We start from the raw sequence: 19136 nt of genomic DNA, 5'->3' as shown, positions 1-19136 counted from the left end.
GATGCAAATGTTCTAAAAAATGATCATGGTGATGAACGTACAACTATGTGATGAAATTGTGAGCCATTGATTGTACACCATGTATGGAATGTTTGTATGTTAAGAATGCGCTTGTACATTGTTGTATCAATAAAAATAGAAAAGAAAAAATAAAATCAAAGAAAAAGAAATGATCCCTTCTCCTGTACCACAGCTAGCACTCAAGCAGCTAGAAAAGTGCTCCTCCAGGACTGGCTGTGATGAAGTCACATTTAAGGTGTTTATCCAGACACAGCCAGACACAGCCAGTCACGGCTCACAGAAGTGATCACACTCAAATCAACTTGTTTTATTGTACTTCTCCATCAGGCTCTACCCCAAGCCAGCTCCCCATTTGGCCTTCTCAAGCTCACAGGCCAGCAATGAGTGAGGGTGGGTCCCACACAATCAAGGGCAGAAAAGATATTCAGAGGAAAAGTACAAACAAGAGATTTATCTACTTCAGTATATTCCAAATTAGTGGCCCACAGGGTTCTTGCCCATTGCAACATGGAGCTAGAATTTAAAACAGGTTGCAATTTTGAAAAGGGTCTTTTTGAAAGAACTTTGAGCAAAATTCTATCATTAACAAATAGAAGGCAGCAAAGAAAAGTGAGAAACCGGTGGTCATTCTCTGATGATGTTCAGATTATTTCCAGGAGTACTTCCTAATCATTAGTCTAGTCCAGCACTGACACAGAAAGAGAATGCAAGCAACATGCATAATTTTTAATTTTCTAATGCTCACGTTAAAAAAAGCAAAATGAAACAGGTAAATTAATTTTGATAATATATTTTTACTTAACCAAATGTACCAAGATTATCATTCTGACAGTTTCAAAATCGATATAAAAAGTTACTGAGATATTTTGAAGACGTTTTGTACTGTCTTCAAAACGTTGTGTGTATTTTGTACTAACAGCACATCTCTACATGTTAATTCCAACTAGCCACATTTCAAGTGCTCGATAGCTACATTTTACTAGTGATAACTCTACTAGGCATTACAGGTTTCTACTGTAGATAAATACTTTAAATCTGCAAGTCCACTTTAAGTTCAGGATACGTGCAAAGTCTGCTCTTGGGAAGAGATTTATTAAAAAAAAAACGATCAATACTATAAGAGAACTAAAGGCATTTGGTGGAAAATGCAAAGCTATACAAAGTAATAGCTATTGAAAAATAAAGAGAATTTTTTTTAAGTACCAAAGCATTTATCACAAGGTGGATGCTTTAAAAACCTTCAGACCTATTTTTCAAAGTCAAAAATAAATTATGTAATCAATCCTGTGTCATGAATACAAACCTTCCAACAAATACTTTGGAGTTCATGCAGTCCCAGACACTCTTTTTATAGATGAAAAAGAATCTCTGCCAACCCTTGCACCCAGCAACCAAGTTCTGTCTAGGGTGACAGACGGTCGAGTGTTGAGTAGCTGACACAGATACAATGTTCCATGCAACCCTTCACTGAGTCATAACCACCATGTGGGACTCGAGTGAAACCTTATACAAGAAACCCAAATGGGATTAAAGACTATTGAAGACTATATTAAAGGAATAATTCATGGATTAAAAGCCTTCTAAACATACCCATCAAAACCTTCTTAGACCCAGTTCCTAAGAAGCATAAAAGAGAGTAATGTCTGAAATTTAGAAATTATGAAGACCAAATGCAGCAAGGGAAATAGAAAAGAACACCTGAAAAATAATACTATGTACTTCTGAATAATCATTCTCAGGAACAAAACGCTCCTGCTCAGTGCTGTAATTTTCAGTCTTCACTCTAGCAAAGAAAGAATGTCATGAGTAAGCCAATGTAACCACCAAGAAAGAGATGCCAGTAAAGCTGGGCTCCAAGGAAAACCTTGAAATAAGTCATGCTCATTTTAAATCACTAACTTAAAATTCCAATCAGGGAGTGATTATTAAGGCAAATAAGTAATGGATAAAATACAACTGAAAAAAAACTATAATAAGAAATGAACTCAAAAACTGTATAATAAATTAAAACTTAGCCAAAGCAACTATGGCGATTAATACAGAAAACAACTTCCAACCACCTTCTCATTTTTGACTCAAGGAAACTGAGTCTAGAGAGGCTGATGAGGTAGCTTTAAGTACCGTGCAGTTACTGAGCAAAATGACGCACTTCCAGGACCTCAAGCAAAGATACACTGGTTCTTCACAGGAAATTCCAAATGAAACATTTATTTATCTTACAGTAAGTCTACAAATAGTTAAGTAATCCTAAATTTAAGGGTACGGGAGCCCACATGGTTCCGTCTCAGATACGTGTCACCTTCAAGAAATGCGGTTGCCAAAAAGCATAGAAAAGGAAACCCATTCTCTCAAAGGACATGAAAGGGAAGCCAAATACATCTTTCAAAGCAACATTTAATAAATACCTTTTTTCTCCCACCTACTACCCATGTAGGTACTCCAGCACTGCTCTATCCCAGAATGCTTATTTTCTACACTTCTCTCCCTCTTCCTTATCCCTTTGTTTAAGCACTTTATTGTGCAGATTAATTTAGCCTCTCTCCCAGCAAGAAATAAATTTTCTTCTTTGAAAGGAAAAGGAACAAGGTTAATGATGACAAGATTCTCGTAGGCAGGTTATAAAAGCCCCTGAGCATTTCCACATTAATGACGTCTGTCCCATCAGTTATTAAACACCCACCCACACTGTGCTCTACACAGGGCACCAAATCCAGAAGATCAGTATTTGATGAAAACTGGAATTGGTGTTTGAAAAGCCATGCCATAGTTAAAGCGTAAGGATAGTCAGTTTAAAAACAGTTGGCATTTTATAGCAAAAATATCCCCTGGTACCCGATCTCTGAGTTACCCTGGGTCCTGCACACACTTTGTCTACTCCCTTCAACTACACACCAAACTATACTTTCCTCCCATTCATTACCACTTCAACAATTCCAGGGGAGCTTTTCATTCTGTTGTTAGGGAAAAGGATTAAGATGCAAATCGTCTTACCAGTGATCTAAGATACCACTCAAGTATGAAGAGCAGACCAGAGGCTCTTCTGAGTGCAGATTCTGGAAGAGGGGGCAATGCTGAAGAAGTAGAGAGGGGAGGAAGCTCAAGAAAATGTCTTAGATTTTACAGTTTTCCTAGGCTGGGTCCAGGCATAGCTTCCAGTTTATTTGTGATGTGATAGGGCAAAGATCTAGTCATGGTCGCCCATGGAATTATCAGTTTTCCAGAATGGATGGGTTCATTTCTTGCCATGGACTCAAAACTGTGCTTCAGCACAGAACCATTTGCCACTGTGTTCAACATGTGTTCTGAGGGGAGTCTGTGGGTATTATGAGGAAATAAAATGCACGATCTAATAAATTCAGGAAAAATTCAGCTACACAAGGTAAACAGTTTGTCTTGCTGTGGGACTTTCAGAGCTTTTAATGTACTAATGCATACATAACCAATTAGGGAAATAGAAAATACAGGTTTGCCTAATAGAGAAGTTCTCAGGGTGTGGTCTGCCTAATGTAGTGAGCCAATGCTTTCCAAACAACCAAAGCATGATGTGAAAGAATCACACATGGTTCAAAGATTCATGAAAGTGCAAAGATAGACCAATGAATTTTAATATGACAAGATATAAAAAGTTCTTTAATACAGTTTCAGATTTAATATTGCAATTACCTTCATGAAATGACCAATTATCAAGTATTTGGTTTGGTATTAAAGAAAAATATCCACAATTCTCTAGAAAAGCTATCAAAATATTCCTCTGTTTTCCTACCACACATCCGTGTGAGGTCAAGCTTTCTTCACATACTTTAACCAAATAACATACTGCAGCAGAATGAATGGAGAAGCAGATAAGAATCTAGCACGCTTCTGTTAAGACCACATTAAATGTTACTGTGTGATTGTGAGAACTTTGTGTCTGATGCTCCTTATATCCAGGGTATGGGCAGATGAATAAAAAATATGGATAAAAATGAATAAACAAATAATAGGGGTGACAAAGGGTAAAATAAATTAGGTAGATGGAAACACTAGTGGTCAATGAGAGGGAAGGGTGAGGGGTACAGTATATATGAGTTTTTCTTTTTTATTTCTTCTGCTGGAGTGATGCAAATGTTCAAAAAATGACCATGGTGATGAATATACACCTATGTGATGATACTGTGAGCCGCTGATTGCACACCACGTATGGAATGTTTTTATGTCAAGATTATATGTTTGTATGTTAAGTTTTTACAATAAAAATAAAATTTTAAAAAGACACACATTAAAGAGAGCTGCAGATATGTCATTCTTCTCACTAAACTTTCCAAAAAATACAGTTATTTTCACAAAATATCATTTATGCTAACACATAAGTGGTTTATTACTGTTATTTTCAAATAACAGTAAATTAATCTTTTAGATGTCTCAGTTTTGATTTCTAATACAGTAAATACTGATAGATATAACCCATATAAACACATGTTCTTTGGGGATCCTGAATAATTTTTAAGAATGAAAAGGGGTCTTCAGTCTAGAAAGTTTGTGAATCTGCCCTAAGGTATTTGACCATGAAAGCCTTTCCCTGTGGAACATTTTGAGTATATTCTATGGAACATATAATGGGAAGCACACACAAACGCTGCGCTTGTAAAATTTTTCCTTCATGTGCGCCCTCTCTATATACATTCTGCAGAGTTCATTCATATGCTTAGCTAACGATCCCATCTCAAACACCAGTTTTGTACTTGTGACCCTGGCAGAAATGCATCTATTCTCCCTAGAAAAACACCATCTTATGATGACTTCTTCTGTTTAGAAGAGGCCTTAATCTAGAAAATTAATTCACTTAGCAAATGTTACAAATAGTCAAGAGAAACCGCAACAAAGTTAAATTGCTCCTACATCAGAGAATCCTCTGGTATAAGATACAGACCTAGGGATGTCCCAAGAACATAATAAAACAGCATGCCAGTTAAAATCATGGCCAATCTGATCCAGTATTCCATTTCCAACAACTAAAATCACCTACATTTCAAATCAATCTTTTATAAAATGGTGGAAGCAATTTATTACTCTAAGCAATAACTGGTGTTTGTAAAACTTTGTGTGCAAGCCAAAAAAACCTCAGAATTAATTCACATTTCAGGCTTGTCTTTTTAAAATATAGAATAAAGCCACTTTTCTACTTTGGTCAAGATTGGATGTCCCAATTGCAATATTTAATTAAAAATCTCTTCCTTCCAGGCTTGAATGACTAGCCAGAGGCCTATTTTCAGATGACTGTAAAAGATTTTGGGAAAGAGTCAAAAGTATAAAGTGCTAAACAACTATTCCTTGCAAAAAATACTTTCCTGGACCTTGTTTCATGGAGAGAGAGACCTTTAAAAGCTCTATACTATGCCTTCTATGCCTTTTCATTCTGTCTTAGCAGTTGGTGAATAAAACATAAATAGCTGATTAAAAAATGAGCAAAATTTAACAATATCAAAATTTCTATTTTCATTAGGTATCTACATTCCAAAGCAGAAAAGATAAAGACAGAAACTTCTGAATGTATTTCTTAGCATAAACTTCTTTGTAGACATTTGCATTTCAATGTAAATAAATGAGTTTAGTCTTTAATTTATTCAATGATAGAATACATAGCAATAAAATACTTCATTGAAAAATAAAAAAAATTTTAAAAATTAAAAAAAAAATACTTCCCTGGAGAAACTTGTATAGAGCTGGCCTGGAGTACAGACTGTCCAATTCTCTAATTTTCACATTGGAATTTATCCAAATAATAGGAATCGCTTAGTTTTGTTTATGCAGTTTTATAAGGGTCTAGTTTATAAAATTTTGTTCAAGGATGACCAGGATCTCATCCTGAGAGCTGAAGACACTCATCTTTGTCTCATTTTTTCTTTTTAGCTAAGACTTAAAATGAAATTAGCATGTAATCTGTTTTTAGAAACTTTCTGGAGTGAAGTTTTTTTATGGATATAAATACTCACCAGGTTCCAGATCTTGCACATACTACAATTATACCCATTTTACAGATGAGGAAACAGACTGTTACCTGAGGCCACTCAGCTTGCAGGTGACAAAGCTACTGCGGGAACCCAGGAGGTTAGTCCTCCTCAACTCTTGAAACATGATGTTATCCTGCCCACGTGAGATGCATGGATAATAACAGTAAGTGATTTCTAAGAAGACAGTCAATTACATGGGTGAAATGGTGATGCTGAGCTCCAGATTAGGCTTTATTTCAAAAAGCTTTCCCTACACCCACTTTTCAGGTTAGGCTCTATCTCTCTGCCCTCCAATCATGCCCTATGCATGAACCAAGTGGTACTGAAATGCTGATCCATCTACCTCCAGCAAGACTATACTAATAGGCTCTGGTGCAGAACCTGAAGCAGTGATCACTGAATGAATAAGGGAACCAACTGATGAACAAACGAAAGAATGAATCTCTACAGAGCTACTTGCTCACCACTTTAATATCCAAATGAGGTTCATGCACTGGAGGTATGTAAAATAACCCAGTGGGGGGTGGGGGGATTGAGGGTAGTTCAGTGGCAGAATTCTTGCCTGCCATGTGGGAGACCTGGGTTCGATTCACGACCCACATACCTCCCAAACAAACTAACAAAAATTCAACAAATGATGCTGCAATAATGGGATGCTCACATGGTAAAAGAACAAAATGTGACCCCACCATACAGCATACAAAAAATAAATAAATAAAGCAGTGGGGTGCAGGGAGAAAACTTAAGCATTTCTAGTTCTGTTTTATATATGAAAAATAAGAAAACCTTAGGCTTTCCTAATATTTAACATATGGATTGACACTATCCTCACTGGGTGGAAGACAGCCATGTGTCACAAAAGGCAGGGTAGGGTAAGTGGAATTCTCAGCCCTCAGGGTTATCAGTGGACCCCCACCTGTTTGTTTTCTATGTACTGTGCCAAACTGTAGTTCATATGGACCCAATGGAGAAAGTGGCTGTATGGATTATATTTTCAATTTTATCTAAACTAACCTTCTCAAAATGAACAAGTAGCCTTAAATGAGTCCTGCACAGAACTGAAAGTAATGTTAATACTCGTGAGAGGACAAATGAACAGGAAAATAGCAGAGCAGACAACACCTACCACATCTCATAAAATATTTTTTCAGCCACATTTAAGGATAAAATGAAACAGTCTAATCAGATTCAGTCAATAGGGAGTTGGAGGGAAAAAAGCCCAGAAACTGTCAAAACTCTTTGAAATACAGATTCTCTTCGATGGCCTCTGCCTAGGTGAACATCACATCTTGAGACAATAGCTAAGGGTATTTTATGCAATTCATAAATGAACACATTGGCATTAATAGGATCAAAAAATTTTGGAGCTCACTGATCTAGAACTTTGCTACTCAAGATGCAGTCTGCAGATCAGCAGAATCAGCATTAACTGGGAACTTGCCAGAAATTCAGTCTTAGGGTCTACCCTAGACTTCTCGAATGCGAATCTGCATTTTAACAAGATCTTCAGGTGCTTCAAGTACCCAATTCAGAAATAACTGTTTTAAAGCAAACACACATCATAAACAACATGAATCCCAACAGTGCATTTCTTCTTTATAGTTTTAGATAAATCTCTCTGTTGAACTTTTTAATTCATAAAATCATTTCTAATATCTGATATCATTCTTCAAAACTATAATGAAACTATCTCCTTAAATCAAGACTCCAGTGGAATAATCTATATAAAAATGAAACATCTCCTTTATTCATTCCAGCATACTTAAAATAGTTTTTCTGACCCCATACAAAAAAAACAAACAAAACCATTTTGCACACCTTATCTGTTTTTGGTCCTCATCTCAACTTACTTTTGTTTGATCATCAGCCTTGAACACATAGCAGATGCTCTGCTGACTGGTTACATCTTCCTTAATCAGACAGGCAAAGTAGCTTGGGTCGTGACTGTTGTGAATCAGTTTGTGGACATGCTGAGGCTTACAGTCAAACACGCTTGAACAGATCAGTGGGTCCCACTGCTGACTTTTTCCGGGTTCGGGTTCACACTTCAATCCCGAGGGCGAAACCCAAAGTCGGACTTGCTTGGTCACAGGCTCCTTTTTGGAGCACTGTCCGCTGAGTCTTCGCACCTCTGCCACGACCCAGGGCAGCATGGGCATGGTGGTCAGCGAGTGCACAGGCAGAAATCCCACCAGCTGAAGGCCGAAGGCCACCGAGACCTCGTTAGGAAATGGGTGTCTCCTTGCTGTGAACGTTATCGGTTCCATCTTGGGAACGGTCTGGAAATTCAGCAAAGCGTCGCCACTGTTTCCTGTGTTAGACCAAGCAATCTATTTTACACACTTTTGGTGCAGCATTCTGGGGGAGAAAAAGAGAAGTATTGGATTTAATGAAGTCGTAGCAATAGCAACTTTCAAAGACTTATTATTTCAGAATGAACGTAAAAGTTCAAAAATCCAAAAGTGAGAAGGAATGGATATTAGCTCAAATAAGCCACTCCACTTAGAACGAGCTTTCTTGCAATTGTATTACATATTAAAATGTGGAAAAGACCTAATCATCACACTCACTACAGGTTACAAAAATCCCACTGGGAAACTGTGGTTACACATAAGCTTCACAGAAACCAACCAAGGCAAGTATGATAGAAACAGCATAGCATGTCTCTGACGGCTTTAAATACTGTTGCATTATTTAACACCTATTTCAAGGAATTTTTAAGACATCCAAATGCAGGACAGGTGACTCCCTCAGAAAAGAAATCTTGTGAGAAAAACTATTAACATTTATCATCATAGTCTACTGGATCATAGTTTCAAACAGCTGACCTTACCGCTTACGATATTACTTAAATCTTAAAAGGCTCTCCCTGAGGTAATTCAGAGGTTCTGAATTGCAAATTCATATTTCATGAGTGCTTATTCAGTGTCTTCTAAGTTTCAAACAGGATCACAAATATTGCTTTACTTAATTCATGTACTCCAACTTTCACCCAGACACTTTGCCTCTAGTTGTCAACACAGGATGTTACTTCTTCTTGAGTCCAACTCTCTCAACTGCCCTGCCCTCCGCATCTTCAACAACTACATTTGATGCATCCTAACTTCTCTTCCCACCAGATGACAAAACTTTGCAGTCGAAAGCTAAGCCACCTGTAGGCTCTCACACGGTCTCATTTACTCATTTCCTCCCAGAATCTCCAGCTTCTCACATATTCCCCCGAGTATATATTCATATAATGGGAGAAATCATCAAAAAGGAAGGAACGACGTGTGTCTTAGTCACCATCGTATCCCCAGTGCCTGGCATAGCACCCAACTCAAATTAGGGACTCAATAAATATTTTAAAGGAGCGAATGAAATCTCTGCCATCCTAAAAATAATGAAAAGAAAGAAAAAGAAGAAGATGCTCTCTGTTGGCCTCGAAACTTCCCTAGCCACAACTCTTCCTTCTACAAGGCAAGTCTACATTTGCTGTCTCCATGTCCTGCTGCCCATCCACACTTGGCTTGAAAGGGCAGGAGCTGGATTGTAAGGTCAGAAGCACTAGGCAAACCTTCAAACTGCTCCCATTAAGGTTATCCAAGGTTCAGTCCTTACCTGGCTTGTCCTCCCTGATGAATTTTCCAATACTGAGTACTCTCCTTTCTTGATATTTTTCTGGTTTTCCTATTACTCCTCTGATTGCTTATTTTCAGGTTCATCTGACTCCTTGACTCATACTCTACCCTCATTCCACCTGCTTAATTAGGGTGTTGTGGTTTTTTTGTATGTGTGTGGCTAACAAACCACATTCTAATTCTCCTGCTGCTGCTGATAAACGCTAACTTTTATTGAATACCAAGCACTTAGCAAGTTATCTCACTTAATCTTCATAACAGCCCTATCAATTAGAGTTTACTTTTTTTTTTTTTTTGCCATTTTATGAACTAGGAAATTGAGGACTGGAGAGCTTCAATTGCTTGCCATATACCCGGTCATGGGAAAGGTTATGCCTGATCTTCAAGCACATTCTCTTAGTGGTACACACAAGAATGCATCTAACATATACATCTGGATGATTCATAAATGTGGACCTACCACTGAGATCTCTTTCCTAGTTTCAGATTAGTACAGTACATTAAAAATTTCCATCTCAATAGTCTGTAACTACTTGAACCTCAATTTAGTTATTTTAAAACCAACCCAGTCTCACCTCCCTCCTCCCCAGAGCTTTTCTTCTCTCCTGTAAGGTAGTGAACAGCATCATTATCGATTTTACTGACCAAGGCAAAAGCTAAGGAGTCATTCAGAGTCCTCACTCATCCTATCACTATGTCCAACTGATGCAACCATCTAAATAAATTTTATCTTTTCTTACCTAGAAAAAAAGGAGTCACAGCCTTCAATTCACCCTTCACATATCTGCTAATGTAATTTAACAAACGGACAAAACTTATCGTGTCACTCCTCTGCTAAAAATTCCTTAGTAACTTACACCCTACCCCACACCCCACTCCCTAAAACCTTAAACTTTTCGACATGGCACTTAATATTCAGAATCTGGTTCTGAATATTTCTCCAAGCCCATATTCTACCACATTGTCTCTCCCTAAATGCCCTCCTAAAATGCTCCCCATGAAACTTTGGCTCTGAAGGTAGAGAATGACTTATGGTTCCCTCCCTCCTTCGAACATAATACCTGCCACAAACTATGGAGGGTCTAATATTTTACCCTACCTGCAAGTAATGGTTTAACCTGCCACAGTTTCATGGATGCTGGTAGGAGACATTGACTGGTGAGAGGAGAAAGATAATTTATTATTCAGAGCAATAACAATAGCCAGAGTATCAGCATTTACATCTATTCTCTGAGTTGCAATTTCCACAAGGTAAATGCAAACAGGACCAGATGACACCTGCACACACAGTGAGTTGTGTTACAGGAGAAGAACCTGTGCTCAGGGAACCCAAATGTTCTATAATGGGGAACGAGCATGTGTGCCCTTTGCTCTGGTGGGAGACAACATCCCTATTTTTCAAGGCTACTCACCACACAAAACATCCTTGAAGAGACAGTCCACAACAAATGCAGTCAGTGCCTCTACTCCACGATGCACAGAAACTTGGGAGATCCATGGAGAATCATCTCCCAACAATCGTCACACTTGTCCCCTAAGCTAATTCCAAGTCACACTGAAGTTGTAGCTCAAGCAGTATCACCTTTATTCCCCAAGATGATGTAAGGTCTCCGTCACCATGACCTTCTGCACGTGTACCTAATCACCATATTTATTTTAAACAGGTTAATGGATATCTCCTAATAAGATTGTAAGTTCCTTACACTCTTACAGATTTAGGCTTCAGTATTCAAATTATAAATCTTTTCTGAAAGAAGCTAAAATCTATTCTTTTCACTTTATGGTTTTCTATATGACATATTTATTTATGTTGGGTGAATTTTTATGATATAATTTGAATATACTTCAGAGTTCATTTTTATCTTAAATGTTCAAAGTTTCAGAAATAAACCTATACTTTATTAGAGATCCAAAATATTTTATGAAAGTGTATCTTCTGCCTCATACACCTTTAAAGTCCAGCATTTCCCGATGATGAAAATGACTGGAAGGTCATATAATCCCATAAATAATTGTCTCTCTCTTTTTTTTCTCTCTCTGACCTACAGGTGAAAGTGGCATTAAATGTCTGGCTCCACTTCCATTCCTGTAACTGAATATGTTTCAAGTTCTAACCGTTGACAGCTGCTAATCCTAAGACATGTTTTAAGAAGTACTAGAATTATTACAAAGGATAGACCTGAAATTATCAATTATTACATATGAGGCAGTTATTAAAATGGTGGCAATGAACAAGGCAGATTACTTTCAGTTTTCTTATGTCGGCAGAACTACTTTCAGTTTTTTTATGTGGGTATATGTACAAGGCACAAAAAAATTACTCGATTCAATTTCAATCACTTGGTAAGAAAAAGCAATCATCAAATTAGTTCTGCCATTTCATTGACAAAATGATACGAACACCTTAAATTTTGTCTTTTAAATCAGCTGTGATACATTCTTAGTTGTTCTATAAAAAGTAGACCCTCTGTTTCCTAAATAACTCTTTTATAGCATAGTCCTTAAATGTTGTAGGCATCCATAGCAAAAAAGCTGCTTTTTTGTTAGGACAGCTTCAATAATCCTGCCAGTACATCCTGCTATGCTAAATATCCCTGAAAGCATACACTTAGAATCACAATCATAATATTTAAAAACTAGAAAGCTCTTTTTTAGTCATGTAGAAATCTCCCTCATATTTGAATTGAGCAAACTAGCTTCTGGAGAAGTTAAATGACTTGTCCAAGTTTGGTGACAGAATTGGGACAACTTAAGTCCTTGACTCCCATCCAAGGGCTGCAAAGAAGTCAAAAAAACAAGTTTCTGAACTTCTCCAAATACCAAGTTACTCTTGTGAGACCACTCACCTCTAAGTTTTCTTGTCTCTTAAATCTGATGACTCTAATTTTCATGATGTATACTACCAAACGTCCCCAGCATTGTGTGGGGATAGAAAGCTGCTCTCGTCTTCCCCTCCAGAACAGGAACATGGGGGAGGGACCTGAAGACGGGATGGGACTTATTGATCAGGAAGTGAAAGAAGCAATGGTGGGAGTTAGGCAGCTCCCTTTTGGGAACCCCCTTTCTTTCCCGCCCCTTCATTTCTTCCCCAAAAACCACGGTGGTGGTGGTGGGGGGGTGCTCTCCAGCAGCTAACAATACTGAAGCCTCTGCAGTTTCAGCCCTCGCCTCTTCAGAAATGCTTATAGGAGGGGAGTAGGGAGAGAGAGAAGGATGCAGGGAGGCTGGTGGCCTCTAGCTTCCAGGAAAGGTCAGGAACTAGCCAATCTTGATTAGCTTCTGGAGACCCCCAGGATGGGTAGAAAGTTCCTAAGTGGTCACACACTTCCCCTGGTGAATCAATGGTTTAATTTTTTTGTTTTTTGTTCTTTCAATCCAACAGAGTGGATGTGCACCTGAACAGAATTGCATTACAGCCTCAAGCACTCTAATCTTATACAGTAAGATCCCAATGTTAGCCAAACTATTTTTCTGCTTCCTCCAGAGAAGCCCACTCCGCTGTTTCCTCATCCTACCAAAGCCCCCAAACCAGTAGTTCTAATCCCTGATCAGGGACGCTTCTCTCCTGGAGTGCACCCCTCTAATTTGACACATCAAGTAATGATATTTTTGCATGATTTCCTTCTTACATAAATCACAGTCAAGGTACCCCTTGAGAATGTCACTTGCTTGCATTGTGCCAGGCTTTTTCGTACAGCATAAAAAGGAAAGGGTTCCTAGCTGGCTGGCCTTCAGGGATTGTGCATAACCCTTCTGTCTGTGTGGCTGCTTTAAGTTGTTCTCATAAAAGTAATAATACTAATATTTGACACATAATAGCACCTGCTAAGTGTGTCTGTTAACGGAATTAACTCTCACCACAACCCTGAACAATAAGTACTATTAATATCATCCCTGATTTAAATGAGGAAGTTGTGACACAGAGAAGTGAAGCCACTTGCCCATGTTCAAGGTCACACTATAGAAAGTAGCACAAATAGGATTTGAACCCAGGTGGTTCAGTTGCAGAGTTCAGGCTTGCCACTTTGCTAGAATGACATCTGTTGGCCAACTACTACCTGTTGGACATTTTACATATATAATCTTCTGTAGTCTCACAAATCTGAGAAGCATGTTTTATTATCCACATTTTACAAAAGGGTTCTCTTGCTAGAAATGGTAACGGCAGGATTTGAATTCAGGCCTATATTATTCCCAAACTCCTATTCCTTTCAATATAACAATATCTCTAGGAAGGAATAACCCTTAAATATCCTCCTAGTAGACAACTGGGTGGGTCTTATATCTAAATTTTGCTTGGTCTCAATAATCCAAACCTAATGTCAAATATATACTCTAAAACAAACAAATATAATCATAGCAATAACTAATACTTACTGAGTTTTCACTACGTGTCAGATACTATTCTAAGCACTTTACACATACAAATTCATTAAATCCTAGCAACAAACCCAAAGTGTTTATCGAATTTGGAAGTTTCGTATCACTGGTCATATAAACTGTGTTCCTAAATAAGTATATTCTCTTTGTAAGAGAAAAACAGCTGCTGCTTGTCTCAAAGGAAACAGACACATTCAAAAGTAAATGCCTCTGCACTGTGCTTAAACATATTTCCTATGTTCCATGCAGCTTCACTGACAGCTAGGTGTCAAAATTATATCATATGGCCCACAAATGACTAATCTTTTCCTAAACATTTGAAACCTGAAAAAAGACACAAGGCCCTTAAATCTAAGGACCTAGCAAATGGAAATCGCAGCTTGAAAATGTCAAAAAAAAACTTTAAACATGGAAACCTTGATGTCTTTCAAAAAGAGTCTGGCTTAAAAATATTTTTATGAAAATGTAGGGCTGGAGAGGCAGAAATGAGGACAAAGGTCAGCAAAGGGAATGTAAGGTAACAGACAGTTCTGCATTAAGAACCTAAATCCTTTGTATCACTAGAAAGATGTGAATGCTCCTAGGTTGCTACATGGACCAGACTCAAGGCACATAATCATTTTAATGAGCAGATTTTGCTTCTCCAAGCTTTAATGACCAAGGGCTAGGAACCATATCAAGCACTAGGATTAATGTGGCCATTAAACTTGAGAAAGGCAGCACAGCAGACAAGGAAAAGGGCAAAAAGAACTCTGTCAAGGCACCCATGCTTACTCACACTTAAACCTTCAAATGGGCTGTTACTCATTTTAGGTTCCCCAGAGCTGGAAGTGGGATCCAGAAAGAATGGAGAAGGAGTGCCTTCTTATGCTGTGAACAGAGTAAGTGGAGCTTGAAGGAGCTGTCATTCTGTGAGATACAATTAAAAACTTGTTCAAAGACAGGACCCGCTCAAGCTCCTTGCTGCCCCTTACTCTACCAAGCAGGCATACCTACTTCAGGCACAGAATGACTGTGCATGCCAGTGGCAGCAGAAAACAGGCAAGATCCATACTGAACCCAAGTGGGTTCAGGCCGTTGCGACTGTAGCCTTTCTGGCCAAGACTGCCTTCCAAGGAAGTGAGGACAGGGACTGTCAATGGTTGGATGATAAGGGAGAAAGGGCAAGTGGCATTTTTCATACTTGCCCATCCCTACTCATACCCTCTGATACTATGACAAACTATGCCACGTGGAATTAAAAGTCATCGCTAACAAGACCACCACCCGAGATGTCACCAGGGTGAAAAGGGAAAACCCTCGGGCTCTCAGTGGGAAAGAGAATAGAGCCCTACTGCAGAACTTTACTTTAAAGCACACCAATGAATTTAGTCTCTATTTTACTGGTTTGCAAGTGGCAAGAAGACAAATCCACCATGAAGATAGTTACTTTAATTATCTCCTGCTTTGAGCCAAATGTAGCCCTTTTTATCTCTCCTGGATTCAATTCAGTTTCAGGATACTACATGTAAATCACCTCCATTCACTTCATAAAATGTCCCCTAAACACTTTACACAGGGTCCTCTTTAACTTAGAGATACGTCCACTATCCAGTAGCTCACGGATGTCAGTGGTTACTTACAGGTAAATCTGGAGAAAAAGTACTTTCTACAGACTTATTTCCTTATAATGTAGGAGGGGAAAAAAAACGAAACCAAGAAACAGACTCGCTCCAGATGGTGGTAGCATTCAATTTCAAACAGTTGTAAAACACCAGCTTACAAAAGCAAACTTTTTTTTATACAAACGCTTTCATGCAATGTCCTTATCCCTGAGAACAGTCTTCAGGGTTCCCAGAGGGAGCTGATTATGAGGCACCCCCCTCCCCAGCCAAAAGAACCCCTCGAGACACTAGGAAAAGAGGCAGAACTCACCTCCTCCAGGAATACCTAATCCCAGGGACTGAGAGAACATGAGGTCTTTTCAGAGACATGTAAAGTCGTTCTGCAAGGTGGATTCCCAGGCTCTTGGAACCTCCCTCCTTTCATACTTCCACCCAGACCCCTCCTACCTTACACAGGCTCCCAAAACACAACAAAACCGAGATGAGGCCACCTTCCAGCTCCTACCAATCCACATCTCAGGAAGAGAATAAATTTCTGCTTTCCTAAAGAAGGACTTTTAATCATGGCCTCTGGGTTCAGCTTATGTTCAGACCCAAAAGTTTAGATTGATAGAGATAGCTGAGTTTCTTGGGTGTGTCCCATTCGAACCGGGTCATTTAAAAATGCTCTTTCAAGGTCTGAATATCGTAATAAATGAAATCATTCCATAATCTAAAAGGAAGACTGAAGAATTATGAAGTGAACACCTACCTACCCATTAATGTAGGACACTCTGAAAATTAAACTTGTGAAACCAAGATTCATCACTTTCAATTTCTTCCCCGTTTTAAGCAACTTTCAGAGTATGAGCTATTTCACATAAAATTACATTAAGTAAATCCACTTCTAAGTGGATTTCAAACATAAGGGCACTTTCCTTTTTTTTAAAAGCACCGCGAGGCTAAGTTTGAGGGTCTCATGACCACACGGTGATCAGGAAGCTGCTAGAAACAATTAAGCAGGGTTTCAAAATGACTGGTACAGGATGTACCCAAAGAAAGAAATGTTGCGCGCACTGGTGGAGCTGCCAAACTTACTGCTTGCAAAGTACCCTGAACTTTTAAAGGGGAGCATGGTGTCACTCTGACCACCTTCCTACCAATTTGGTCGCCTTACAAACACGACAGTCCTTGAGATATTTGGCGGGAGGGGGAGATACGAAGCGGAGTGAACTGGTGGTGGGGAAGAAGGAAGCCTGACGGGGCTCCCTAGTCGTTCTGAGTGTGAAGGTTTCGCTTTCGTCCGAGTTGGGGGCAGCGAGGGGGCAAAGAACTTTCCGCGCGCCCCGGGAGCGGCCAGGACCTCAGAAATGCCCCATGGGCTGCGGGATTCCGGCATCTCCGCGGGCCGCGGCGGCCGGGTAGGGGCGTGCTGGGGGTGGTGGACCGTCGGGATGCCCCGGCAGGAGCCAGCGAGGTGGCGTGCACGAAGCCCCGGGGAGGGCGCCTACCTGTGCCGAAGCGCTCAGAACCCGGGTCTGGGCCGGGGCTCGCAGGTGCCGGGGGGCAGCCGGGGAACGACCTGGGCGGGAGGGGCGTCCATCGTGCCGGGTTGGTTGCGCTCTTTCCGCCGCAAGCAGCCGGAGGGTCGTCTCCGCGCAGCTCCCGCCTCCTCTCCTCAAGCTGAGGACACAGCCGGTCCAGCGGCGGCTGCAGCAACAGGCACGGTGTGCGGGGACAACGGCGGCGGCAGCGGTGCCGGAGAAGGAGGAGAAGGAGGAGGAGGAGGAGGAGGAGGAGGAGGAGGAGGAGGAGGTGTCTGCGCGCGGCTCGCGTTTCCTCCGCCCGGGCTGGGTGAGCACGCGGGGGAGGCGTGGGGAGGGCAGGAGCCGGGATCTCCCGACTCGGTCCCGGGGGAGCTGAGAGGGGGACGCGGTGCCCTCCTTCCTCCCTCCTGCGCCTTGTGACTGCTCGGAGGCACGGCTCTGACGGGCGAGACACACAGGGGCAACAGCTGCTGCAGTGCGGGTCCGCCGCGGCCTCCCTCCCCGCCCTTCCCCTCCCCTCCCGGGCGGTCCATCCTCAGCCCGCCCCGGGGGCTCCAGCCCCGGTCAGCCGGAAGGCGTGAGGAGGGTGCACGCAGCGGCCCGGGACGCCGCCCCATCCAGGCGCCGCGCTGGGTCTAGACCGGGGGACGCGGGACCCTGCGCGTAATTGAGGTCCTCGCGGCGCGACATGCGGATTCACACGGCGTCCTCGGCGGCCTATTTATAGCAGGTGGCCCAGCGCGCGGGCCTCTCAGCAGGTGGCACTGCCAGCCGGCTCTCCGTTCTCCCGCCGTGGCCTGGCCTTATCTGCACCCTCACCTTCCCCTCGGAAATGGACCTGGTGAAAGCCGCAGGAAACACGGGAAGGCGACCCACCTGGCTCTGCTTTGCATCACCTCTTCTCCCAGTCGCAGAATTAAATAATGGCAGGGAGTGAACTTAGGCACGGATGTCCAGTGGGGTGCTGGCAACTTCAGCGGAAAAATCCTGGCCTTGGGATATCAGCGAAGGTTCAAGTGCACCCCCCACCCCCAAATTGCCTATTGTCTCATTTCTGATCAACAATGAAAGTGAGGTAGGAGTTGGTTTGGGCACTTTCTTGCTCCGGAGATTCCAGTCCACACACACACACACACACACACACACACACACACACACACAGGCATACGTACATCAGCTAAGCTTGCCTCTGGTTTGGGAAAGTTTGGGTAAGTCAGATTTGGGAAAGTTCACAACGTTGTAGAGTGTAGGGAGAGATGGTTAACAAAGGGGATCCTATAGGATTAGGAGAAGGCAGCGTGTGGGAAACAGGCAAGCCTCCAAAATCCCAGTCCAAACAGGTAAATAGGGGACAGGGCTGAGGAAAGTAGAGATCATAACATGACCTCCAGAGACAAACAAGCAGAGAGGGGAGAGCAGAAAGAATAAAGGGGAGGGGAAAGACCAGAGTCCTGGAGAAACCCAAGTGGCATGATTTTCACACAGTGTAGCTGGAGGCCCCCGTTTAGAGAAGTGGCTGAATGTTTGAACTGCACAGACTTGAACCCAAATCTGGTTCCACAACTAATGAGGCTTGGGCAATCTGCTAGACCTCCTGGTCTCGGTTTCCTTACTTGTAAAAAGGGACCCATACACACTTTACAGGATCACTGTGAGGGTGAAGTGGGAAAAATGTATCTAAAATGCTTAGCCCTGTGGCACATTCATGGGCCTCAGCTGACAGCAGCAGCAGTGGCAAATGGGGGGTTGTCTTCCTTTGCCAGGGCTACTGTAACACAGACCACACACTGATTGTCTTAAACCACGGGGATTTATTGACCGATGGTTTTGGCAGCTACAAATCAAAATCAAGGTGTCGGCAGGTCATAGAGTCAACTCTAAAGTCCATAGAGTTCTGGCAGTGGGTTGTCAGCAATTCATAACTCCAGCTCTGCCTCCGTAACCTGGCCCATCTCTCTCCCCATCTGACTTCTGCTGCTGTGGCCAGATTTGCTC

At 41.3% G+C, this 19136-nt stretch overlaps 1 protein-coding gene across 2 annotated transcripts in view; it reads right to left on the bottom strand.

Moving 5' to 3' along the window:
* Positions 1 to 17219, bottom strand: part of TBC1D1 (TBC1 domain family member 1) — a 246463-nt gene extending 229244 nt beyond the window's left edge. For both annotated transcript variants that reach the window (XM_077136587.1, XM_077136588.1), the window contains exons 1-2: positions 17106 to 17219; positions 7862 to 8369 (exon numbers count right to left, since the gene is read on the bottom strand). In XM_077136587.1, coding sequence (XP_076992702.1) covers positions 7862 to 8278 — 417 coding nt within the window. In that variant the 5' untranslated portion in view covers positions 8279 to 8369; positions 17106 to 17219. The remainder of the gene's footprint in view (positions 1 to 7861; positions 8370 to 17105) is intronic.
* Between the last annotated feature and the right edge of the window lie 1917 nt (positions 17220 to 19136).

Source organism: Tamandua tetradactyla, chromosome 19, assembly GCF_023851605.1.
Source record: "Tamandua tetradactyla isolate mTamTet1 chromosome 19, mTamTet1.pri, whole genome shotgun sequence".
In the NCBI taxonomy this organism is placed as follows: domain Eukaryota; kingdom Metazoa; phylum Chordata; class Mammalia; order Pilosa; family Myrmecophagidae; genus Tamandua; species Tamandua tetradactyla.
Note: the sequence above shows the minus strand (reverse complement) of the source record. Positions and strands in the feature narration are given on the sequence as shown.